This window comes from Syngnathus acus, chromosome 24 (assembly GCF_901709675.1).
Source record: "Syngnathus acus chromosome 24, fSynAcu1.2, whole genome shotgun sequence".
Classification (NCBI taxonomy): Eukaryota; Metazoa; Chordata; class Actinopteri; order Syngnathiformes; family Syngnathidae; genus Syngnathus; species Syngnathus acus.
This window is the reverse complement of record NC_051108.1, coordinates 4,856,385-4,877,034: the sequence shown is the minus strand read 5'-3', so window position 1 is coordinate 4,877,034 and position 20,650 is coordinate 4,856,385. Positions and strand designations below refer to the sequence as shown.

Below are 20,650 nucleotides of genomic sequence, written 5' to 3'. Positions count from 1 at the left end.
TCTGACTGGGCGCGTGGGTGGAGTTTTCTTCCTTTTGGTATTTTGCAGGCTCCTGTTTGTTATTAAATTGTCGCATGAGTTGGGGGTAAGACCACCCAGACAGGCGCGAGGTGTGCGCGTGTGTGTGTATTTCCACACTTTATGAAAAATTGACTTTTCATTTGCATGTATCCAAATAGTTGAATGACTTCCAAACCGAAAGACATCCATTGTTTAATCTCAGTAAGGCACTCCTCCAAAAGTTGTGCTGATTTATTATTCTGGACGTCATATATAATTGGGTATCATCATCATAACAGTAAAAACTAATGTTATATTTACATAAAATCTCACCAAGTGGAAAAATTTAGATGCTAAACAATAGAGGGACAAGTATTGATCCCTGTGGGACTCCACATGTAATATTCCAAGTGTGGTACTACCGTAATTTTCGGACTATAAGTCGCGGTTTTTTTTCATAGTTTGGGTGGGGGGGCGACTTATACTCAGGAGCGACTTACATACATATATATGGGTTTTTTTCACTTTTTTGGGCATTTTATGGCTGGTGCGACTTATACTCCGGTGCGACTTATAGTCCGAAAATTACGGTACTAGTGGCTTTTAATTATTTATGTATTTCTTGGAATTCAAATTATTTTAGTACAATTCTTTTTTTTCAATAGCTACAAGTGTGTTTTCATACAATGCAAGATCATTTTTAGGAATGAAAGAAAATCTGGATTCATTTTTGATAATTACTTGGGTCTGGTATGCTGCTGTATTGGAATGTTAGTCATTGTGGCGGTACTCGGAGAGTATTTCTTTAGGAGCTTCAAGAATATGATTCAAGATCGAATTTACTGTAAGTATCATGAACTAATCCTTCGGGAACAATAAAACACAAGGAAGTAGATCTTCTAAATCTGTAATCATTGTTCACCTTTTCGCTGTCTCCTCTCTCAAGTGGCTGAACCTGGAAGAGGAAGTAACACAAGCGAATGGACTCACTTCCTCCAGCGAAAAGGTTATAGGAAGACAATGTGATGAGAATCACAATTATGGAAACCAGTTTTGTATTTTCTCATTCTTCACTGAGGTAACGTATGGTCAGTTGGGAGTGTCGGAATGTGAGCAAACCCTTTCACCCTCCCTCCTCTTGTGACAAACAATGAGTCTCAGATGGAAATAATGTTCGAATTGAATTTGGTGTGAATTCAAACATCCAAGCTTGGAACATGAGCATATCCGTCCATGTATGACACATATGAACATACACACCCTTCGCGTAGGTGGACTCAAATTCTATTTCAATACCCACTATATAAAAATAGGTGTGGTGGGATGCAATAGGGTGGAGGGGATGTGAGCCAGCCATGCGGGGAAGAGATTTCTTTGTTTGCTCAGTGCTAACAAAATAATCACATGAATGTTTTTATATAAATTGGGAGTGATAGATAGCAGGTTGCTAGGTGGCCCAATGGCTCTGTCTAATCTCAACTGGAACCCAGCCTGGCGACACAAACCCAAGTTGCTAGGTCTTAGTAAATATTTGGACTGATATCTATCCGTAATGCCCACGCTAAGTTAATCCAGTTCCAGGCGTGTCTGTAGATCATTTCGCCAACACCAAAAATGGTCACTCTAACATGTTTTGATTGTGATGACCTTTTGGTTAATGTTTGTGTTTATATGGCAAGAAATTGAACAGACTGTTCAGTCCCTTATAGGGAAATGAAGCCGACCAATGCAAGCTTCATTTCCCATTAAGGGACCTTCATTGGCTTCAGTCATATTTTGTGTGAATTGAATTTTAGAACATAAGATCAAGAAAGAAATGCAACAAGAACAATGAAATTAATCCATTTTGATTCTTGCTGAGTCTTAATTCTTTGTAGGAACGGTTCTGAAGATAATCGTTACTTAATTGAAAATATTTTATTTTCTCCTTTATAAAATCATATTAATAGGATACTTTTTTGAATTGACAATCTTCCGTCTTGTTATTGCTCCTAATATTTGAACGTTGGCAGGTTACAGGGTTGAGGTTAGCTCTACCATAATTTCTCCAACAAAAAACAGAAATGTGCATGTCTGACGTGACTGGCATGATTGTAATGTTTCTTTAACCTTCATCTCATCACTTTTACGGCAACTCCCAAAGCTTTGAGACACGGCCATAGATTGCAAAAGTGTGTTTGAGATGTTACAGGAGAGGAAATGGAAGGCGTTTTCCATGTCCTGACTGTGGATCAAAGGGTGCGGACACACATGCACACTCAAACAGACACACACATCCTCACACACACTTATAGGACCATGGAAAAATAGTCTTGACACAGTTTGTGTGTGGGCATATATATTGGACATGTGACAAACTGCCCATTCACAACTAAACCACAGAAGATTTTAGAAATTTAGAAATAAATTTCTGCAGGCTGATTGCCTCGTTTTCTTGACCCGTTTAAGAGTCTCGATACGTCACTGCCATGGTCAGCCATTACAATAATTAATTTTACATCTGAATTCCATGTTAACATTAAATGTGTGTATGAGTGAATAAAAAGATGTCACTAATGTGACGTAGCTGTTACACATGGCAACTCAGTTTCGTCCCATCACTGCAGCCAAACACGATTGAACAGTACAGAAACTGTAAATCAGGCGCGTCAAAATCATTTTTGTCGCGGGCCGCATCGTGGTCATCGTTTCCTTCGGAGAGCCATTATGACTGTCAACGCCTTATATTAGTTACAGTATATGCTACAAAACAAATGAATGAATAACTAGTTTTGAAATCAGGGACTAGTAAAAACTGTTCAAATATTTTAAAATGATGAATGGTAATAAAAATTGCAAGCGTTATTTTTTTAAATAAAAACAATTTGTAATTATAGTATTGACACATGTTGATGCACAATTTATCTTTGCGGGCCGCATAAAATGATGTGGCGGGCCGTATCTGGGCCCCCGGGCCTTGAGTTTGACACCTGTGCTCTAAATGGTAAATTTTGACTTTCTGACTTTGTAGATAGTGAGCAGAACCATGAACTAATAACAACGTGTAATGTTGATGCTATGCAGTTGGGTGTGAGAGAGAACGAGAGAGAGAGAGACAGAGGGGGAAAAAAAAGACAGCTTCACGACGCCATCATAGTTTGGCTTTAAAAGAGTTGTTTCGCCCCAAAACGAGTGAATCGGAATGAAAACATTGATTTAATCAAGGACATTGCAATGTGTCCTGCTTGTTTAACCTGACACCTTGCAATATCGCTTAGGTGTCTCGAAGGGGCACTTCCTGCCATTGAGTCCTGCATATCTACCTTACTTTTGCCCCTGCGCCTCAGAACAGGACATGATTTACACTGTGAATATTTATCTGAGGGTTTCAGATGGTAAAACTAAATATCCTCACGCCAAGTGCGCCACAGCTCAGCAAAAGTTGAGGAGAAAACAGATAAATCCTGTCCAGACTTGCGAAACCATAACATCCCCTTGTGGATTAATGTTTTGGACAAAAACAATGAAAGACAAGAATAAGTTAGCATTTTTTTGCTTTAGAGCTGCTTTTGTTTAATAATATTGTTCAGTGTTGATGAACATTATATATTGTTACTCCAACAATTTGCAGTAGAGTAACACTGAGAGCTGTTTTTATTATTTTGACTTTCACCCATCGCTCAGTAGTTAAATGGTTAGAGTCACCTGAGTCTAGTTCCAGCACAGCAAACTCTAAAAACACAAAGGAGACCATTGTTCGAAAAGACAAAACTGTTCAAGTAAATCACACATGTTTTTAATAATTAAAAAAAAGTAGTGTACAGGTTATGATTAATGTACTATCGTGGGATTTGCTAACACATAAAGCCAAGCTTGAACATCCCCCACAAGAATTCTACAGATGTTCTCTTCATGCCTCAACTAATCGCAGGAATCCGTAGGATTGAATCGTCCCTGTCTCCCATAAGCCGTTTTATTCAGTCTGTGTGTTTTGGCTCTGTGAGTCAAGGGATTATGTTTTCCTCTATTTGTCTCTCTTGAGTCTCCACGGACAGGAAATAAGAGCGAGATGATAAAGTTGATTGCTTGTTTTTTATTCACCGCTTGGTAAACAGTGGCGAGGTGCACAGACATAAGGAATACAATTTCGATTTATTGGCACATGCCGCCATTCCCTCCATTTCCTGCAATTGTGTTTTGTATGAGAAAGGCGCCAAGTAAGCAGGTAATGAACACTGAGTGAAATCCTTTGTGTCACATAAGAAAACACATCATGGATTCTAATAAATAAAATTATTAACTTACTTAACTGACACTGTTTTAAGAAACATCACAAAGGTGACCTAGCCGTGGACTGCGTAATTGAAATGTGTCATGGAACCTTAATATTGGTTACACAATAGAGAAGCAACTAGTTGTGCAGTGTTTATATTGCTGATGGGAAAATGAAGCTTCAAGATGCTTCATGAATCAGTTGTATTTATTGAGACGTTTTGATGGCTGATTGAAAAAGGCCTGAAAGTACACTGAATTACTATTTCTTAAATCGCATACTTTTTAAGCCAAGTGCCATCTAGAGCAGTCAAAAAAATTCAACTGGTTCATGAAGCAAAGTTTAAGCTTTATTTTACCATCACGAGTGTATATAGAACGTGTATCCCAAATCAATTACCGTATTTTCCGGACTATAAGGCGCACCTAAAAACCTCAAATTTTCACAAAAGCCAACAGTGGGCCTTATAGTCCGGTGCGCCTTATATATGGACCAAATTCCTAAATTTAAACTGGCCCGAAGCATTGTGTCATGAAATCAATCATAAGTGGCCCGCTGAAGACTGTGAATCATGAATCAAAAAGACAATGGATCATTATTTTGTGATTATAAAGTAATTTGTTGCGTCTGAAGTTGAAATAAAAAAGATAAAATGGAGAATGATTTGATTTGGATGAAAAATCTGACATGATGCATTAATGGTGCGCCTTATAGTCCGGTGCGCCTTATATATGGCCAAAGTTTTAAAATGGGCCATTCATTGAATGTGCGCCTTATAGTCCGGTGCACCTTATAGTCCGGAAAATACGGTACTTAATTGTCTACGAAGCTGTGTGGTACATTTTGATTACACCATACCCAATAAATTCACTTTTGTTGCCGTTAAACGTTTTTTTTTTTTAAAATGTTGCTGCCAGATTTATTTCAGAAAACATAAATTTTGCTGTTTGCTGTTTCATAAATTCATTCTCGTTCATCCCTTGCAAATTCTAGATCTATGATTGATGGATCCATGGATGGGACCAATGCTTTACTGTTCTTCCTCCATGTGGTAAACAAAGTTCATCCCTCGAGGAAAATATCTTGGCATGCTGACAGGAATATTACAACTTCCATTGACCCCAGAAACAACCAACCCTTTGGGCCTTTGTGAGAAGGTTGTAAATACCAGTCCCCAACGCCGTCGTCTGATTGTTTCAGGTTTCCGGGTTTTGCTTTTTCCATGACCTGCAACCATGGAAACATGCTGAGATTCACACACGCACTCATGCTCTCTCTCTCTGGCTCTATGCAACTTTTGTTCTTCACACAGGAACACAAAGGTCAACAAGGACCGACACGAATGTTTTTCACCACCATGAAGCATTTGAAAAAAGTATTTCATAATGGCACTCAGACAAGTAAATTACACAAACAATAGTATTCCATTTAACTTTTTGTAATTTTATCTTTATTATGCCTGCATTGTTATTCATGCATTGCATGACGATGTTCACACTACAGCTGAGGAACATAACACATTTACAAATATTGTCATTGTAATTCCCTATTGGCTGAGAAGAAAAAAAATGGATTCCCCATCATTCCCCTCCTCCTCTCTAAAAATACAAATTTAAATGTTCTCAGAAAGTTGAGCTACATAACAAGGCACCTCAAGGGATGGTGGATTTTATGAATATATAGTACATATGGTAAATAATGTTAGATACTTTATTAATCTAAGACAAACACTTTTATGACAAAAATCTCATGGCTCTGAGTGGCTTTTTTGTATGTAAAGTTAACAAATTAGTAAAAAGGAGGGCGTCGCCGCTATGCAGCTTGTCACCCTTCAAGGAAGCCTTGAGGTTTTATCAGATTTTCAGTGCCAACTTTTAAACAAAAAGTGACAATAATTTTCCACTGCCTTGAGTTAACAAATGGGTAGTCTAGGGAGGACTGCCATTTCCTTGCTATGCCACATTATTCTGCTCTAAATAGCATGCCATTTGATTTATTTATTTGATTTCTTTATTAGCTGATGATTTGAGATGCCTTTGTCCACATATCTGGCAACCAAGTCTGAAATTATGTGTTCCTACTGGGGATCATTTTGTGCACAGGCCAGTGCAGGTAATACAAAGAAAAGTCACTCCTTTTGAAAAGAATGTCACAGTTGGTGACAAATATATGTCGGGTTAAATGTCCAATTTTTATATCCTTAATCTGCTGTCAGCCAAGTGCTATTGTTATTGCAACCCCACAGAGATGTCATATTTTGTTTTTCACTTGTTTCTTTTGGCAGACACTAAACATTGCAGCTGAAAGCCAAGCAAATAAAGTTCATCAAAACTTCCTTTTACCTCCTTCAATAATAATAATAATAATAAAAATAATATTAACAATATTTATTATTATTATTATTTTATGCAACTTTTCTTTTTGGGAATTCAAAAAACATTCTCATTTTATTTCATTAGGGACTTTTCCTATTGAATACAATTTATTCTTGACATTTGATAAAGCAGCACAATGTAATAAATAAAATAAAAAGATGTATTTCACTGTTATTGCTAAATGCATACCAGTAAAAATCATAAACAGTTAGCAAAGGGTTAATCTCCTGTAATGCGAGAACTATGAGAAAAACCAAACATCAATATTCTATAGGTCATCGCTATTTTTACACTTGCGTAATGTCTTGCTGGAGGAATGTGTTATGTAATTTTTGTCTTCAATGAATCTAATTGAATCATAGTGCAGTTAATGGAGGAACAGATGGAGCAAAAAGGAGTTAAATAAACATGAAAAGGGTTTTAAAAAACTTATTATTACGTTCTATCAGTTTTCAACTAATCTAGCAGTCAAACAACGATAAGCTTAGCAAGATCATATCCTGAAAATACAATGCCATGCTGTCCAAAATAGGAGATTTTAAAATACCGTAAAAGAATCCGGCCTTGTACAATAACAAACCACAGATGGTTGACATTTCAGGCCGCGACTGTGCGGCATAATTCAAGCCAAGTGGAAGCCTGCATAACTTCTGATCCAACCCAAGTCTTCAGCTTCATGCGTGTTTACAAGGTTGCAATTGAATGTAGTTAGACATACACGCATATAAACAAATGTTCATTTCTATCTAATTATCAATGACAGAATTATTAGCAGGGTTTAGATTAAGTACATTAAGGCATGAAATAATTGTCACAAGGCTCTCCATGAGTGTCATTTTATTGTCTGGCCGTATTTTTTGTTCCTCCAGAATGGTTAGCACTACCAAAACTGTCATGTTTTTGGTGGTGCGTAATGTATGTCTATGTTTGACTGTATTGGCATTAATGCTCAGTTGATTGCAATAGAATAATGTGTCACCTAAAAATACCACAATTTTAATTAAAAAAGTACAAATTTGCACGTAACACCCAGGCCGACTGACTCCCTCCAGATGAGCAATACATCATGGATATTTAAATGATGAGTCAAGCTCAAGACCTCTCGCTTTCACTCCCTTCTCAATATTTTCTCGCACATTTGACTTAACATTTAGCAGTTTATCTTGAAGTTGAAGCCAAAATTGAGGCATTTGAGGTTTTGTTCCAAATCATCATTATATTCTGACATTGTTCTGTCTTTCCAGAAGACAATTATGGAATAAGAGTCTAAGCTTCATAAGAAGGACTCAAATGAAGACCAGTTATGCCTCAAGACATCGTGCGTCACATTAAAAACTCTATGGTAACTGATTAAAAACTAACAACAACAACTTTTTTTTTTTTTTGGCGTACATATTTCCACAAGTGTTGGTCTGCAACAAATTTCCCCCTACCCCTGACTACCAGCGGTTCTTCCTGGACCCTCCTCCACCGCCATCAATCACACTCCATTTGTTCCAAACATTCCTTTCCTCTGCGCCTGAAGAGAGCTCGGGTACAGTTCAACAATTCTCTGCCTTACAGCTGTCGATAAATGTTCTCTTTGCTATGAAAACAGATGTGAACTTCTGTTCTAAAATCTTGCAATCATACCCCGTAGACCACAGGTGTCAAACTCAAGGCCCGGGGGCCAGATACGGCCCGCCACATCATTTTGTGTGGCCCCCGAAGACAAATCGCGCATCAAATTCGTGTGTCATTACTAGAATTGCAAATTGTCTTCACTTTTAATAATATCTTTTTTTGTTTTTAATATGTGACGAGTTTTTACTTGTCTGATTTGAAAACGAGTTATTTATCAGTTTGTTTTGTAGCTTTTACTGTATATAATATGAAGTGCTCATACATTTATTTGGGTTGACAGTCATAATGGCCCTCCGAAAGAAGCTATGACTACAATGCGGCCTGCGAAAAAAAATTTGTTTGACACCCCTGCTGTAGACAAACAATTAAAAAAATGGAGGCTTGATTTGATATAAATGACACGTAATGCACATAATTTTCTTTCGCTGGCCACACAGTCTAACCTTTTTTTTTTTTTTTTATTGTTTGGCACAGCCGTGTGTCAACAAGTATTATATTACTTACTTCCAAGGCAACATTATTGTTATGAGTTAAAAAGAACAAAAGATGTATGAGGTTCAAGACAATACCAGTTGCAAATTGATCTAACTAGACATCCTGATAGTGTAAACTCTAAGCACGAGTTTACAGGACCAAGTTTCCCAGCTCGGACGACAACCTGAGGTGTCAGATGCGGATATGTGCTCATGGCTCATCTGTTTCTACTTAGTACTTGCCACGTGAATGTCAACACCCTGACATACTGCACAAGTAGCTGTGCAAGGCTGAGCTGCACACCCTAAATTGTTCCCTCAGACTTAGGCTCAAGCATTCACAACACTTGCAAATATCTCAGCAAAACATAGAAATGAGAACAAATATTATTTTTGAAAAATGTTACAGATTGTCCAAAGGGTTCCCTTCGGAGACAGATCAACTTGGAACCACTGACATGAAATACTGTTTTCTTACAAAACATGACTACAGGAAGAGCAAGAAGAGATGAAAGTTGCATGTTTGACTCAAGTTTAATCACAGGAACATAAAAAAAACCCCGAATGACGCTTAGTAAACGCACACGTAGTCTCCAGGAAGTGAGTGGAATTTCCTACGAAATAAATATATTGAGAAATGTTGACGTTTATCCTGAATTCAAAGCAGCACCACACGATGATGTTAACTCTTAGCTCATAGTTAAACTACACCATCTGTTGCTAATCCGAGCAGGGCTGAACTGCTTTGCTGTGCCTCAGACAAAAAAAAAAATATTTTATCACCGTACCACATTGAAGATGTTCTCATACTTACCAACACATTTCCAATGATTCCTCGCTAATATGGATTCTAATTGACATGAACACACACAACACTGGAGAAAATGGAGCACACTTCATGTTTTTGCTGACAGCATGATGTCCTCCTCATGCACCTCAGTAATGTTAATTTTATTAGTGATTACTTTGCTCATGTCATAAGTTTGAGGTCCATGCAGGGTTCAAGTGAAAAGACCCAGTTATGTAATTCTGCTTTTTGACCCCTTAGTTGCCGTTTTAAACGAGTAGAAAAGTGACAAAAAATTCACCCAAAAAATATCCTGCAAATTTAATATGGCATGCAACATGTCATAACAAAGAATACCCATGCATATGTACATGTATGTACTGAAATATGTCATTTTAGTATCATACGATTAGCCACCATGTGTCTGGGAGATGACATGATGATATTGTTCTGTATTCTAAAATATTTCTGTGATAATAATGTGAAAAAAGCAGCAACCATAATATAATTCTAGCATTTTAGCCACACCAGTCTTCAATGTCAGGCCCTGTGGAATTAAACTGTACCTGACAAGTCAAGTTTTCTAGCGAAAGAAACAAGGTCACATGAAGCTACAAAAAAATTCCACTTTCAGATATTTTCTGCTGTTCTGCAATCAGATTGATTTCTATGGAAACTAAGAAGTATAATCATTCTTCAACAAAAGGAAACACAGACTTTAGGGAGTTTATTGTCTTGTTCTTGCGTGCTTACATTCCAAAAATAGTTTTCATAGCAACTGCAGGAGGATGTTGACTTGACATCAATGATTTAATAACCTTTATTAACCCATGCCATCCTAGATAGTCATTTAGGGAATGATCATTTTTATTACTTGACATTATTGGGCTGTTCTGCATGATGAGGCAATGATCGTGAATGAAAAGTGATGCATTAGTTTACAGTCAGGTCCATAAATATTGGGACAGACACAATTGTCTTTGTTCAGCTTTAATTTGAAAGTATTTACAGTAGATGCAAAGCAGGTGAATGGAGCAAGAATTAAAATTGTTTGTATATGGTCAAACATTGGATTCAAGATTAATAAAAAAAATTACCCAAGTATCAACAAATACTTTTTAAGAATATAACCAAAGCTCGAATGTCAATCAAAAAGTAGAATATAAATTTTGCAACTTCTTTTTGCCCAACAATATTACTTGAACTATAACAATAATAAATTAAATCAAATAACTTTTTTTTTTTTTACTTAACCACAAGAAATGATCATAAATAAATGATAAAAAAAAAATTCTATACTGGTTTTGCATTTCACATTATACATAAGCTGTACATAGAAACAGATATGTACAAATCACTGTAGTTGAGTTGCGAGTGAGAAGTTTGGACGGTGGTTGATGAGAGGCTGGAGAAGGTGACTTAATTTGAATTTAATTCCAATTGAAATACAAAAGTTGTCGTGCTTTGGTAATTAAGTCCACACTGTTGTCCACAAAAACGCCCCTTCACTTGATTTCTATGGAGACTTTGGGCGTGAGCAGTGACCACATAAAAAACATAACTTGATATTTTTTTAAGCTTTTATAATGGAGTTTGTTTTAGGTTTCGTATCGGGATTTCAAGGTACGGCGTACACTGCCGATATCAGTCATCAATAGTCGTGGCACCCTCTTGTGGCTGTTCTTTGAACTGCACATATTTGATGACCGTTTTTCATCCTTTGCTCATTATGATGCAGTTTTGTATAATGTGTAAAGGTCCATTGGCAGTGAAAATGCAAATGTTGCTTCACTTTGAACCTAATGAACTTATAGTGTAGCCTCTACAGTCAAATGGCTAAGTAGAACATTTCAAACCAAAAATTATTCAATTTATTTCCAATCAGATTTTTCAAAAATGAATCAAAATTAAAAGTTGGCAAAAGTTAGGCGATAAACCCCAACTCAAATTAGTTTATGCGGATATGCAGCTCATTGAATTCCGTGACCAAAATGGATTGGAGCTTGACATTGAAAATTCAGGTGTTGCACACTTTGAACTGAAGATTTCAGTTTTTCCCAATTGGAGTTCTCATTTTTTAATTTAATTTAGAAGCTGGGGTAGGGTAGTGTGAAGCAGGTGAGAAACCCAACGCAAATAGTTGTTCTGCCAATGAAAGAACATTACATTTAAGTTTTTTTTTTAACTATACATGAGAGAAAACCTTCCAAACTGTGGGAAACATCGCCATCTATAGGCAAAAAAGCAACTGTGGCGGACCTCAGTGCCAGGCCTCTCATATGTCTGATATGTTTGTCCTTTGTGATGCCATGCTCTTGTTGTTTTGATGAATTCTCTCTAGCCACAGTTGGCAGTCATGGAATAAAGACATGTTCCTCCGTTCTGCCATATTGGTGACCCTGACGTGACCCACCACGATGTAAGGCCGAGGATGGCTGCAGCACACCTTCACTGCACATTTTCGCCATAGGATGCTCTCAAGCCGCAGCCGCCTGCTCCACAGGACGCCTGCTCCACAGGCCGCCTGCAGGACGACGGTCAGTCAGGGTCAAAACACATCACATGCATTATATTATAATGTATTTATATTATATGGCTGCTGAGTTAAAAACAAAATGATTTGTTGCATTATAGGCCGAGTCTTTGTTTACATTTCATATGCATGTATTTTTTAGACAGTAATACCTCGTTTATCGCGGATAATTGGTTCCAAAAACCACCCGCGATAAGTGAAATCCGCGAAGTACGGTCACCAACAAGAAGTACTGGGCAGGCTAACGAGTTAGCGGAAAGATGCTAATTTGCGATCGTGCGAAAATGGACTTCTAAAGGAATGTAATTTGGAGCAATACTACATTGTCCTAAAGGTTAGACACATGTTTCCTCAATTTAGAAGTTTTATTTTGACTTTTAAATTGTTTTTTAATTTGGAAAAAAAATTCGCGATGTAGTGAAGCCGCGATAAACGAAACGCGAAGTAGCGAGGGATCTTTGTATTGCCCAAATTTTGAATTCTTAGAATGGACTGTCGAGGGGCTGTTTGTGTGACTTTTTATAAATTGATTAAAATTCTATAAAAAATGTGTCTGGATAAGAAACGGGTATTAAAATTTGTTAAAATAATTGCACGGGAGGGGGGGAACTTTATGCCAAGCAATGGCCCTGGCCCCGCCCTCTGTTGAATGTCAAACAGAGCCAGATAGTCCGGTTCTCATATTACACACCTCTCTGCAGGAATGATTCGTCCAGCCGCCGCTGACTCCCTGTGACGCTTAAGGGGTCTTTCCACAGCCTGCAAGACAGGGGCGGGACTTAATCTCCGAGTGTAAACTATTGGACACTCGGCCACATTGTACACGTCAGCAGTCAAAGAGTTGTGAAGTGGAGATGAAACACCCCCGTCAGACTTTTCTCTTCCTGTTACGATCAGTGCTCACTGTCAAGTTACACTGCATTACGGGTGAGTCTAAAACAAGCTAACGATTAACACAATGCTAATGTTAATACTTAAATCACATATTTTCTCCTCATAGGTGATAAAAGATAGCAGCAACGTGTGTGGCAGCTGGGACAGGGGAGAGAAGTTACAAAGTTCTTTGAATCAACACACGTGACGCTGAAGAAGTACTTTCCAGATAATGTGAGCTGCCGTTGACCAAAGGTTGCTTATCTGACCTTTCCAAAATGAGAATTCGGCTGGCTAAAAAGAATCTGCTGGTACTTTTGGGTGTTTCCTTTGTCGTTTGGACTCTTTTGGTTTCCACACGTGTGCTGTCAGATTCAGGGAACGATTTAAGTGATTTAAAGAATCAAGCTAATCAGGGCACACGCTCGAGCGACAGAGTAAAGTTTGACTTTTCTGGCTCGCTATCAGAACTGATGCAATCCGTCTACAGGGCAAATTACAAGCAACATATTTTAAATGCTGAGCGGTTTCCAGGGGAGCCTCAGCTGGTACTGGTTGTGCAGGTCCACAACAGACCGGAATACCTTAAACTTCTCATCAAGTCTTTTGAGAAAGCTGCAGAGGTCCACAGCTTCCTCCTCATCTTCAGCCATGACTATTTTTCAGCGGAAATCAACGCCATTGTGCAAGGGATCACTTTTTGCAAAGTATTGCAAATTTATTTCCCTTTTAGCACTCAGCTGTATCCCAGCGAGTTTCCTGGGCAGGATCCACGGGATTGCCCAAGGGACATTTCCAAAGAAAATGCCATCAAAACAGGATGCCTCAATGCAAAGCACCCAGACTCCTACGGACGCTACAGAGAAGCTTCCATCACTCAAACCAAACATCACTGGTGGTGGAAGTTACATTTTGTGTGGGAGCGAGTCAATGCAGTGCAGGGCTACAGTGGATTTGTAATATTTCTTGAGGAGGACAACTTCGTTTTACCAGACATTTTTCACTTCTATAATTCAACGGTTGAGTTCAGGAAGAACAAATGTCAGGATTGTGATATGCTGGCATTGGGAAACCATAATGACTTTGCAGGCTTCCTCACACTGTCTAACAAGGTACTGACCACTGGGTGGATGTCCACAAAGCACAACATTGGCATGGCCATCTCCAGAGAGGCGTACTACAAGATGATGGGCTGCAGCAACGACTTCTGCACGTATGACGATTACAACTGGGACTGGACGCTGCAGCATCTTTCTGGTACCTGCATCTCAAAGCCTATAAAAGTTCTTGTGGCTCAGGGCTCTCGGGTTCTTCATACCGGAGACTGCGGGCTCCATCAGAAGCAGAACTGCAGGCCAGAATGGGCCTCACAGAAGGTTGAGGAGGCACTTAATATTGCTAAAGATGGGCTTTTTCCTTCTTCTCTTGTCCTTTCTGCTTCTGAAGCAGCTCTACACAAGGCCCACGTGAAGAATGGAGGGTGGGGAGATGTCCGGGACCATATTCTATGCAATAACTATGCCAAACGCCTTTAAACTGTGCTTTAATGTCACAAATGTTTCAAATGTCCATTCTGCACATTTTTTCAAACAAAGTCTGAGTCTTTAGTGTGTGTTTTTTAATATTTGGGAGGTTCCCCCACTCCTTGATTAAAAAAAAAAAAAAAAAAAATCACAAACAAATCAAGTCCAAGCATGTTGTACATACTTTTACACTGATCGTTGCCGAAGACTTTGTTAATAATGTGAGTGTACTTTAAGAATGTTTGTGTATGATGCAATTCATCTATGAATGATCGAACCCTGCCTCGTGTCCAAACTAAGCTGTGCCAGTTACCTGCGACCCAAATATTGAATTTCAGTCGTTTTATGTTGATCACTTTCACTGGTACAATCTAAAGTGCAGATTAAAGGTATGAAAATGCTACATTGACGCACATAATGGAGGTTACTGAATACTTCATACGTTAAATCATGTATAACAAGTCTTGAATCAGGTTTGTTCATTGGACCGTCTATGTTTGCACCCTCCAGCAATAGTCACCTATGTCAACAATGAGAGCTGCATTTATTGGTTTTTGTTGAGTTTCATATCCTGGGGTTTGCTTTTGGAACAATATGTCCCGAGGGATCCCAAAATGTACATTTGTGATACAAACAAAAGTGGGAAATATCTTAATGTGAATTGTGTTTTGGCAGTGTAAAACTGAGGTTTAACACAGTACTATTAGTAATTTGAGGTTCAGCTGACCAGAAGTGCCTTTTGATTGTTCCTTTGAGCCTAAATGTCAGGACAAGCACTTGGAATTAGTCTTAAATTCTACAAAAAGGGGGGGATTGAATGTAATTTTTTACCCAAATGTTTATGTGAAATTATCAGTGACATCTTGCTTGTTAGGCAATCAGTAACGCGGGATGGTGCACTTATTGTGTATCTTTAGATTATAAACTTTAATATTAGAATCATTCTTGGTGAGGAATATTCCAAACATGCAATACTGTATATCACGGCCTGTGATGTTAATGCGGTCATAGACTTTGTGCTCTGTCATGGGATATTGATAATGTGATTTTCATTTTTGTCTGAATTCTGCCTGTTACTTGTCATACCTGGTTAATGATTTTTCAGAATGGGAAACTAATTTAAAAATATATTTTTCATTATTAATCTGTGTGCCTTGTGTGTACATCCTGTTTATGGGAACAAGTACTGAATGAACTGACAAATGACTTTTTAATTAAGAAAATAATGAAATGTCTGTGTGGCTTAGTGATGTTTTCGTAGTGGTAGTAGTACGAAGGTACGCGTATCCTCAACATAAGCTTTAGATTATTCTTTATTTACAAAAGCATTCAGTGTTTTGTAAATCCTGATAGTTCAAAGGTAGATTCAATCCATGTGTGCCTCATAGTTTACACTTGCTTTTTTTCTTTTGTACTCTGGCTGCAAACAGACGCCCTGTTCTTGCCATGGTAATTAATTCTGTACTTAACAATGGCGTGAGACAGCACCCTCGCCCTAAACGACAGACTAATTCAGCAAGGTAAAAATACTGTTGCTTTTCATCCTTGTGGCATTTTGATGAAAGCCTGTAATTTACACTATCTGGGAGCTGTTTCATAAATATTAGGAAAAAACGTAGCCTTTATATTATCTGAAATTATTAAAAACATTCATTACAGGACTAATTATACAAATAGACACACTAGTCACATAAATATTGATGTTTTAAATCTATTAAAGGCCTGTCAAGTGTGTTAGAAAATCAAGTACTGCAACCCGATAAGCAGGTTGTAGGCACTTCCTGGATTCTTTGCCATGTGACTAAACACTGTGATTTCATTGGCTAACGCTCAGTCCCAGTTTATTTCCGGAAGTAACTTGACAGAATCAGATTTTCCGTCACATCACCCATAACAAACGTCACAAGATTGGTAAGTGTTTTACCCATCATTTTACGTGTTGTATTACATATTTATGTTGTAACGAATTGGTCGATATATTGCTATAATCATTTAGATTAAACCAGTGTTAATACTAACATAGCTATCCGTAGATTATGTAATCATAACGTAATCGTCTCTTTTTAAGGCACAATGTGACACAATGTGAAAATACCTAATTGAGCCGAAGTGTTAATACGTGGAACACCAAATGAATTTGTGTTGTTTTTGTGTTGTTTTATAGTAACAGCAAGTATCGGTTAGCTGTTAGCTAGCGCTACATTCACTGGAAGTAGCACGTCGAAACTCATCCATGTTGTCAGAATTCCTCATTCTACGTAACTCCCAAATTAACTTGATGTCATGCTGACTGTTGAAGACATTATAGGCGTTCCTTCACCCAGGAGATGGCACACTGGTTTCACCGAAATCCTCTTAAGGCTACAGCGCCTGTGTCCTTCAATTTATATGGTGTTGCAGGGAGCCCCGCTGCAAATAAAATCTGCAAGTAGGTCTGATGTGTTGATATATTAATGATAGTGTAATCAGATTTGGACTTCGATCTTTTTTTTTCTTATCATGATCAAACATTAGCTGTTAGTTTGATGTCAAACTGGTCTGTTGTGTCCTGATGAATGTCTTAAATGTTCTTTCCATCTGTCATATACTTTTATATACTACAGCCACACCATCTAATGATTGTATTTGTGTTCACGAATTCAGTGACCTAAGGACAACCAGGGCAAGGCTGCTGGAAATGTTCACAGATGTCACCTGCAATGCAGAGATCATGAAAAGTGCCTCAGATGCATATTTCTCCCTCCTACAATGTCAGTTGTTACAATCACACAAATATGTTCTAAAATATAATGATGCAATTGTTGCTAATCGGATTATCTGAATTGCCATGTATGTACATGTCTGGTGCTGTCCACTCTGAGAAAATATAAACATGGTTGGTCGTATCACCCACACATGTTGTCTGATACAACAGGCTTCATTGTATCCTTGGATGGAACTACACAGGACAACAAGATGAGATACATTCAGAACTTCAAATGGACTGATACTTTACAAGGGAACACACCAAGGTACGGTTCAATTGTTTTCCCTTTAACACTGATGACGTGTTTTAACGTTCCCTTCATTCCATGCTGTGTCATCTTAGCGCCCAACAAGATGCAATCTTTGAGCTGGTCTCCATGGCCTTCAATGTAGCGCTTTGGTACACCAAGTTCGCCTCAAGGCTTGCTGGAAAAGAAAAGTATGTGTAACGCCATTGTCTTTAAATGTTGCAAAAGTTTGTGTTTTTTTTCTTCACGAGATGTTTTCTTTTTTTGACAGTGTCTCAGAGGATGAAGCAAAAGATGTTCACCGCAGCCTGAAAGTTGCTGCTGGAATCTTCAAAAATCTTAGGGTAAATAACACATAGGGACTATCTTCCAATGACCTCATGCTATAGTTTAGATTTTTTTCATCATACAGTTTAGATTTGGTCTTTCCTAGGAAACCAGTGTCCCATCACTAGAGAGCTGTTTATGTTTTTTATGTGATTTAATGATTGAGAAGATGGCTTTTAATATCCGGCAGGAGTCGCACATCCCTCGTCTCATCACCCCTGCAGAAAAAGGTAGGGACCTGGATCCCAGAGTGATTGATGCATACATCATCCAGTCTCAGGCAGAAGCTCAAGAAGGTATGTTCCTTTCTAGCTGGAACATTGTGTGCATTTACCTTCAATGTCATGTGTTGTGTAATATGCACAAGTCTGCCAAGTATGTTTGAGTACGCAAACATTCTTCTTTATTCACAGTGACAATCGCCAGAGCCATTGAACTGAAGCACAACGCTTCAATTGTCGCAGCGTTGGCATCTGAGACGGCAAACTTTTATCAGAAAGCTGGTGATTATTTCGAGTCCAGAGTTATTTTCTAGTTTCCATTTGCAAAGTTGTTTATTACAGTAGATCTATTCTGAGGTAAATTAAAACCATAATCAAGGCAAGACTGAAGCAACTGTTAGATATTATTAAAACGTGTTTATTTTGTGTCCAGATCACACTCTAAATACTTTAGAGCCTGAGTGTAGCACCAAGTGGAGGAAGTATCTCCAGTTGAAGTTTTACTTCTACATGGCTTATGTAAGTTTGTTTACTTTTGTAAGGGTGGAAAGTATTGTGTGATCTCATCGGCTCAACAATGTGTTGACAGGCATACTGCTATCATGGACAGACACTGCTGGCGAAGGATAAGTGTGGTGAGGCCATACGATCTCTCCAAGAAGCAGAGAAGGGTAGATGTCTTTGTTTTGATGATATGTATCTTAGCAGCATTGTCTTGCGCAAATAATGGATTTTTGTAATTGTAGCTCACTGTTTAATTGTAGTAGTCAGGCAGGTTAGACTAGTTTTACAGTATGTTGGGTTTAGTCTATAAAAAAATAAATATGCAGGTTGAAAATCGAAAAGTGGCTGCACAACTGTTTTATGTCGCCAAGAAGAAATTGGATATCTGTGGAGACTATTAAGAAACTAATATAGCAGGAAATGTAATCGTTTTAAAACAATTGGAATGTTTAAAGCTGAATAAAAAATTTTTTTCTTTCAGCTTTTTCACTGAGGAGTTTAAATTGTTTGCCACTGAACCATTAGTGACGGGGGAAAAAAATAACCATTTGTTATATTTTTTTACTCCTCTAGATGGCACTGTTGATATTAGGAGTTTAAGAAATAGCAAGGCTACTTTCAATGTTGAATGTCGAGCGCCATCCAGAGGACTAAATAAATACTGGTTCAAGAAGCAATTCTTTTCTGTACAGGCCCTCATACTCACTTGACTGGCTGCCTTCTTCATTGAATTAAAATGACGTATTTTTCTGCAGCTTATAACCGTGCTGAGGAATTGTGTAAAGAGTATCGTCTCACCAAAGGTCCAGGATCCACAGCAAAACCATCTGAACAGCTTTTCTTTCGCAAATTGGGTGGCTTCGTTAAGAACACACTGGAAAAGTGTCAGAGAGAAAATGGCTTCATGTGAGTCAAGTAATATGGTTTTAATTTGCTGTTGCTGATGTTTTTGTCATTGTAAAATGATGTCACCGTTAGCACAATTTACCTAGATTTAATATTTTTTTCCCAGATACTTCCACAAGGTCCCAACTGAACCTCCCCAGCTAGAGTTGAAAGCCAACTATGGCTTGGTGGAGCCAATCATCTTTGAGCTGCCATCTCCCAATGAGCAGTGTACTCCGGAAGTTTATGCCACTTTTGACCTGACCAAGGGAGCCAAAAATGACAAGGTAGTAGAACTCGCCTTAAAGCATGTTTTGTTTCCGGGGTATCAATTGTTCCTGTGATTGTCTCTGACAAATCAGATGGACCACCACAACTATCTATTATTATATGTGCAATGAAAAAAATATTTTCCTCCGTCCTTTGGGTTTTTTTTTTTTAAATACTTTTATTAAATTTAGGATTGTATGATACACTAAAACATTTTAAATCATCAACCCTATATTAAGAATGACATACGGTCTGTGTTCATGACTCAACAATGAGAAAAAAACAGGAAATGACATCATAGGAGAGGTGAAAACCACTTCTGACAAAAAAAATACTTTTTGCTGGTCCTCAAGACTTTTAGAGAAATATTCTGTCGACAGGATGACACAGTTGTTTGGAAAATATTTGGTTATAATTGTTGAAAGGCGCCTTATAAATAAAATTTATTATTATCTTTATTGTGTTTTTCTTCAGGCCAAACCTAAAGAGGAGGAAGTAAAACCAATGAAGGAACCCGATTTAAAGCCCCAGAAAGACACTGGCTGCATCATTTCCTAAATATATTTGTCATTCCTCTCATGCTGCAGCAGCATTCAGTATCCACACAATTTATCCTCTCTTCTTTTACATGTATGCTGGAATGTGTTTGTGTATTTGAATATAACATCACAATCATTATTGTCATATCTGGTTATGGACTTTTTTTTTTTTTTGAGCTCATAGTAAAGCCCAAGTATTTGTGACATTTGATTTTTGGTCCACAGGGTTTGAGGTCTGGCCCAAAGTATATTATACTACTATGGAAATATCAATAGAGAATTTTATTTTGTGTAAATCTGCAAATTCACTTAAAGAAATCCGTTTTAGTTACCGTATTTTTCGGACTATAAGGCGCACCGGACTATAAGGCGCACCTTCAATGAATGGCCCATTTTAAAACGTTGTCCTTATATAAGGTGCACCGGACTATAAGGCGCACCATAAATGCATCATGTCAGATTTTTAATCCAA

At 38.0% G+C, this 20,650-nt stretch overlaps 2 protein-coding genes across 2 annotated transcripts; both read left to right on the top strand.

Moving 5' to 3' along the window:
- Positions 1 to 12,818: 12,818 nt before the first annotated feature.
- LOC119117818 (alpha-1,6-mannosyl-glycoprotein 2-beta-N-acetylglucosaminyltransferase) lies at positions 12,819 to 15,587 on the top strand. The gene is made up of 2 exons (XM_037244349.1): positions 12,819 to 12,970; positions 13,044 to 15,587. Exon 2 carries the CDS (start codon positions 13,195 to 13,197, stop codon positions 14,449 to 14,451), a length of 1,257 nt encoding a protein of 418 aa, XP_037100244.1. The 5' UTR covers positions 12,819 to 12,970; positions 13,044 to 13,194; the 3' UTR covers positions 14,452 to 15,587.
- A 652-nt stretch (positions 15,588 to 16,239) lies between these two features.
- On the top strand, positions 16,240 to 20,382 carry brox (BRO1 domain and CAAX motif containing). The gene is made up of 13 exons (XM_037244350.1): positions 16,240 to 16,350; positions 16,739 to 16,867; positions 17,083 to 17,189; positions 17,354 to 17,450; positions 17,528 to 17,623; positions 17,704 to 17,776; positions 17,950 to 18,055; positions 18,173 to 18,262; positions 18,414 to 18,499; positions 18,570 to 18,651; positions 19,240 to 19,390; positions 19,497 to 19,656; positions 20,114 to 20,382. Exons 2-13 carry the CDS (start codon positions 16,767 to 16,769, stop codon positions 20,195 to 20,197), a joined length of 1,233 nt encoding a protein of 410 aa, XP_037100245.1. The 5' UTR covers positions 16,240 to 16,350; positions 16,739 to 16,766; the 3' UTR covers positions 20,198 to 20,382.
- Positions 20,383 to 20,650: the final 268 nt, after the last annotated feature.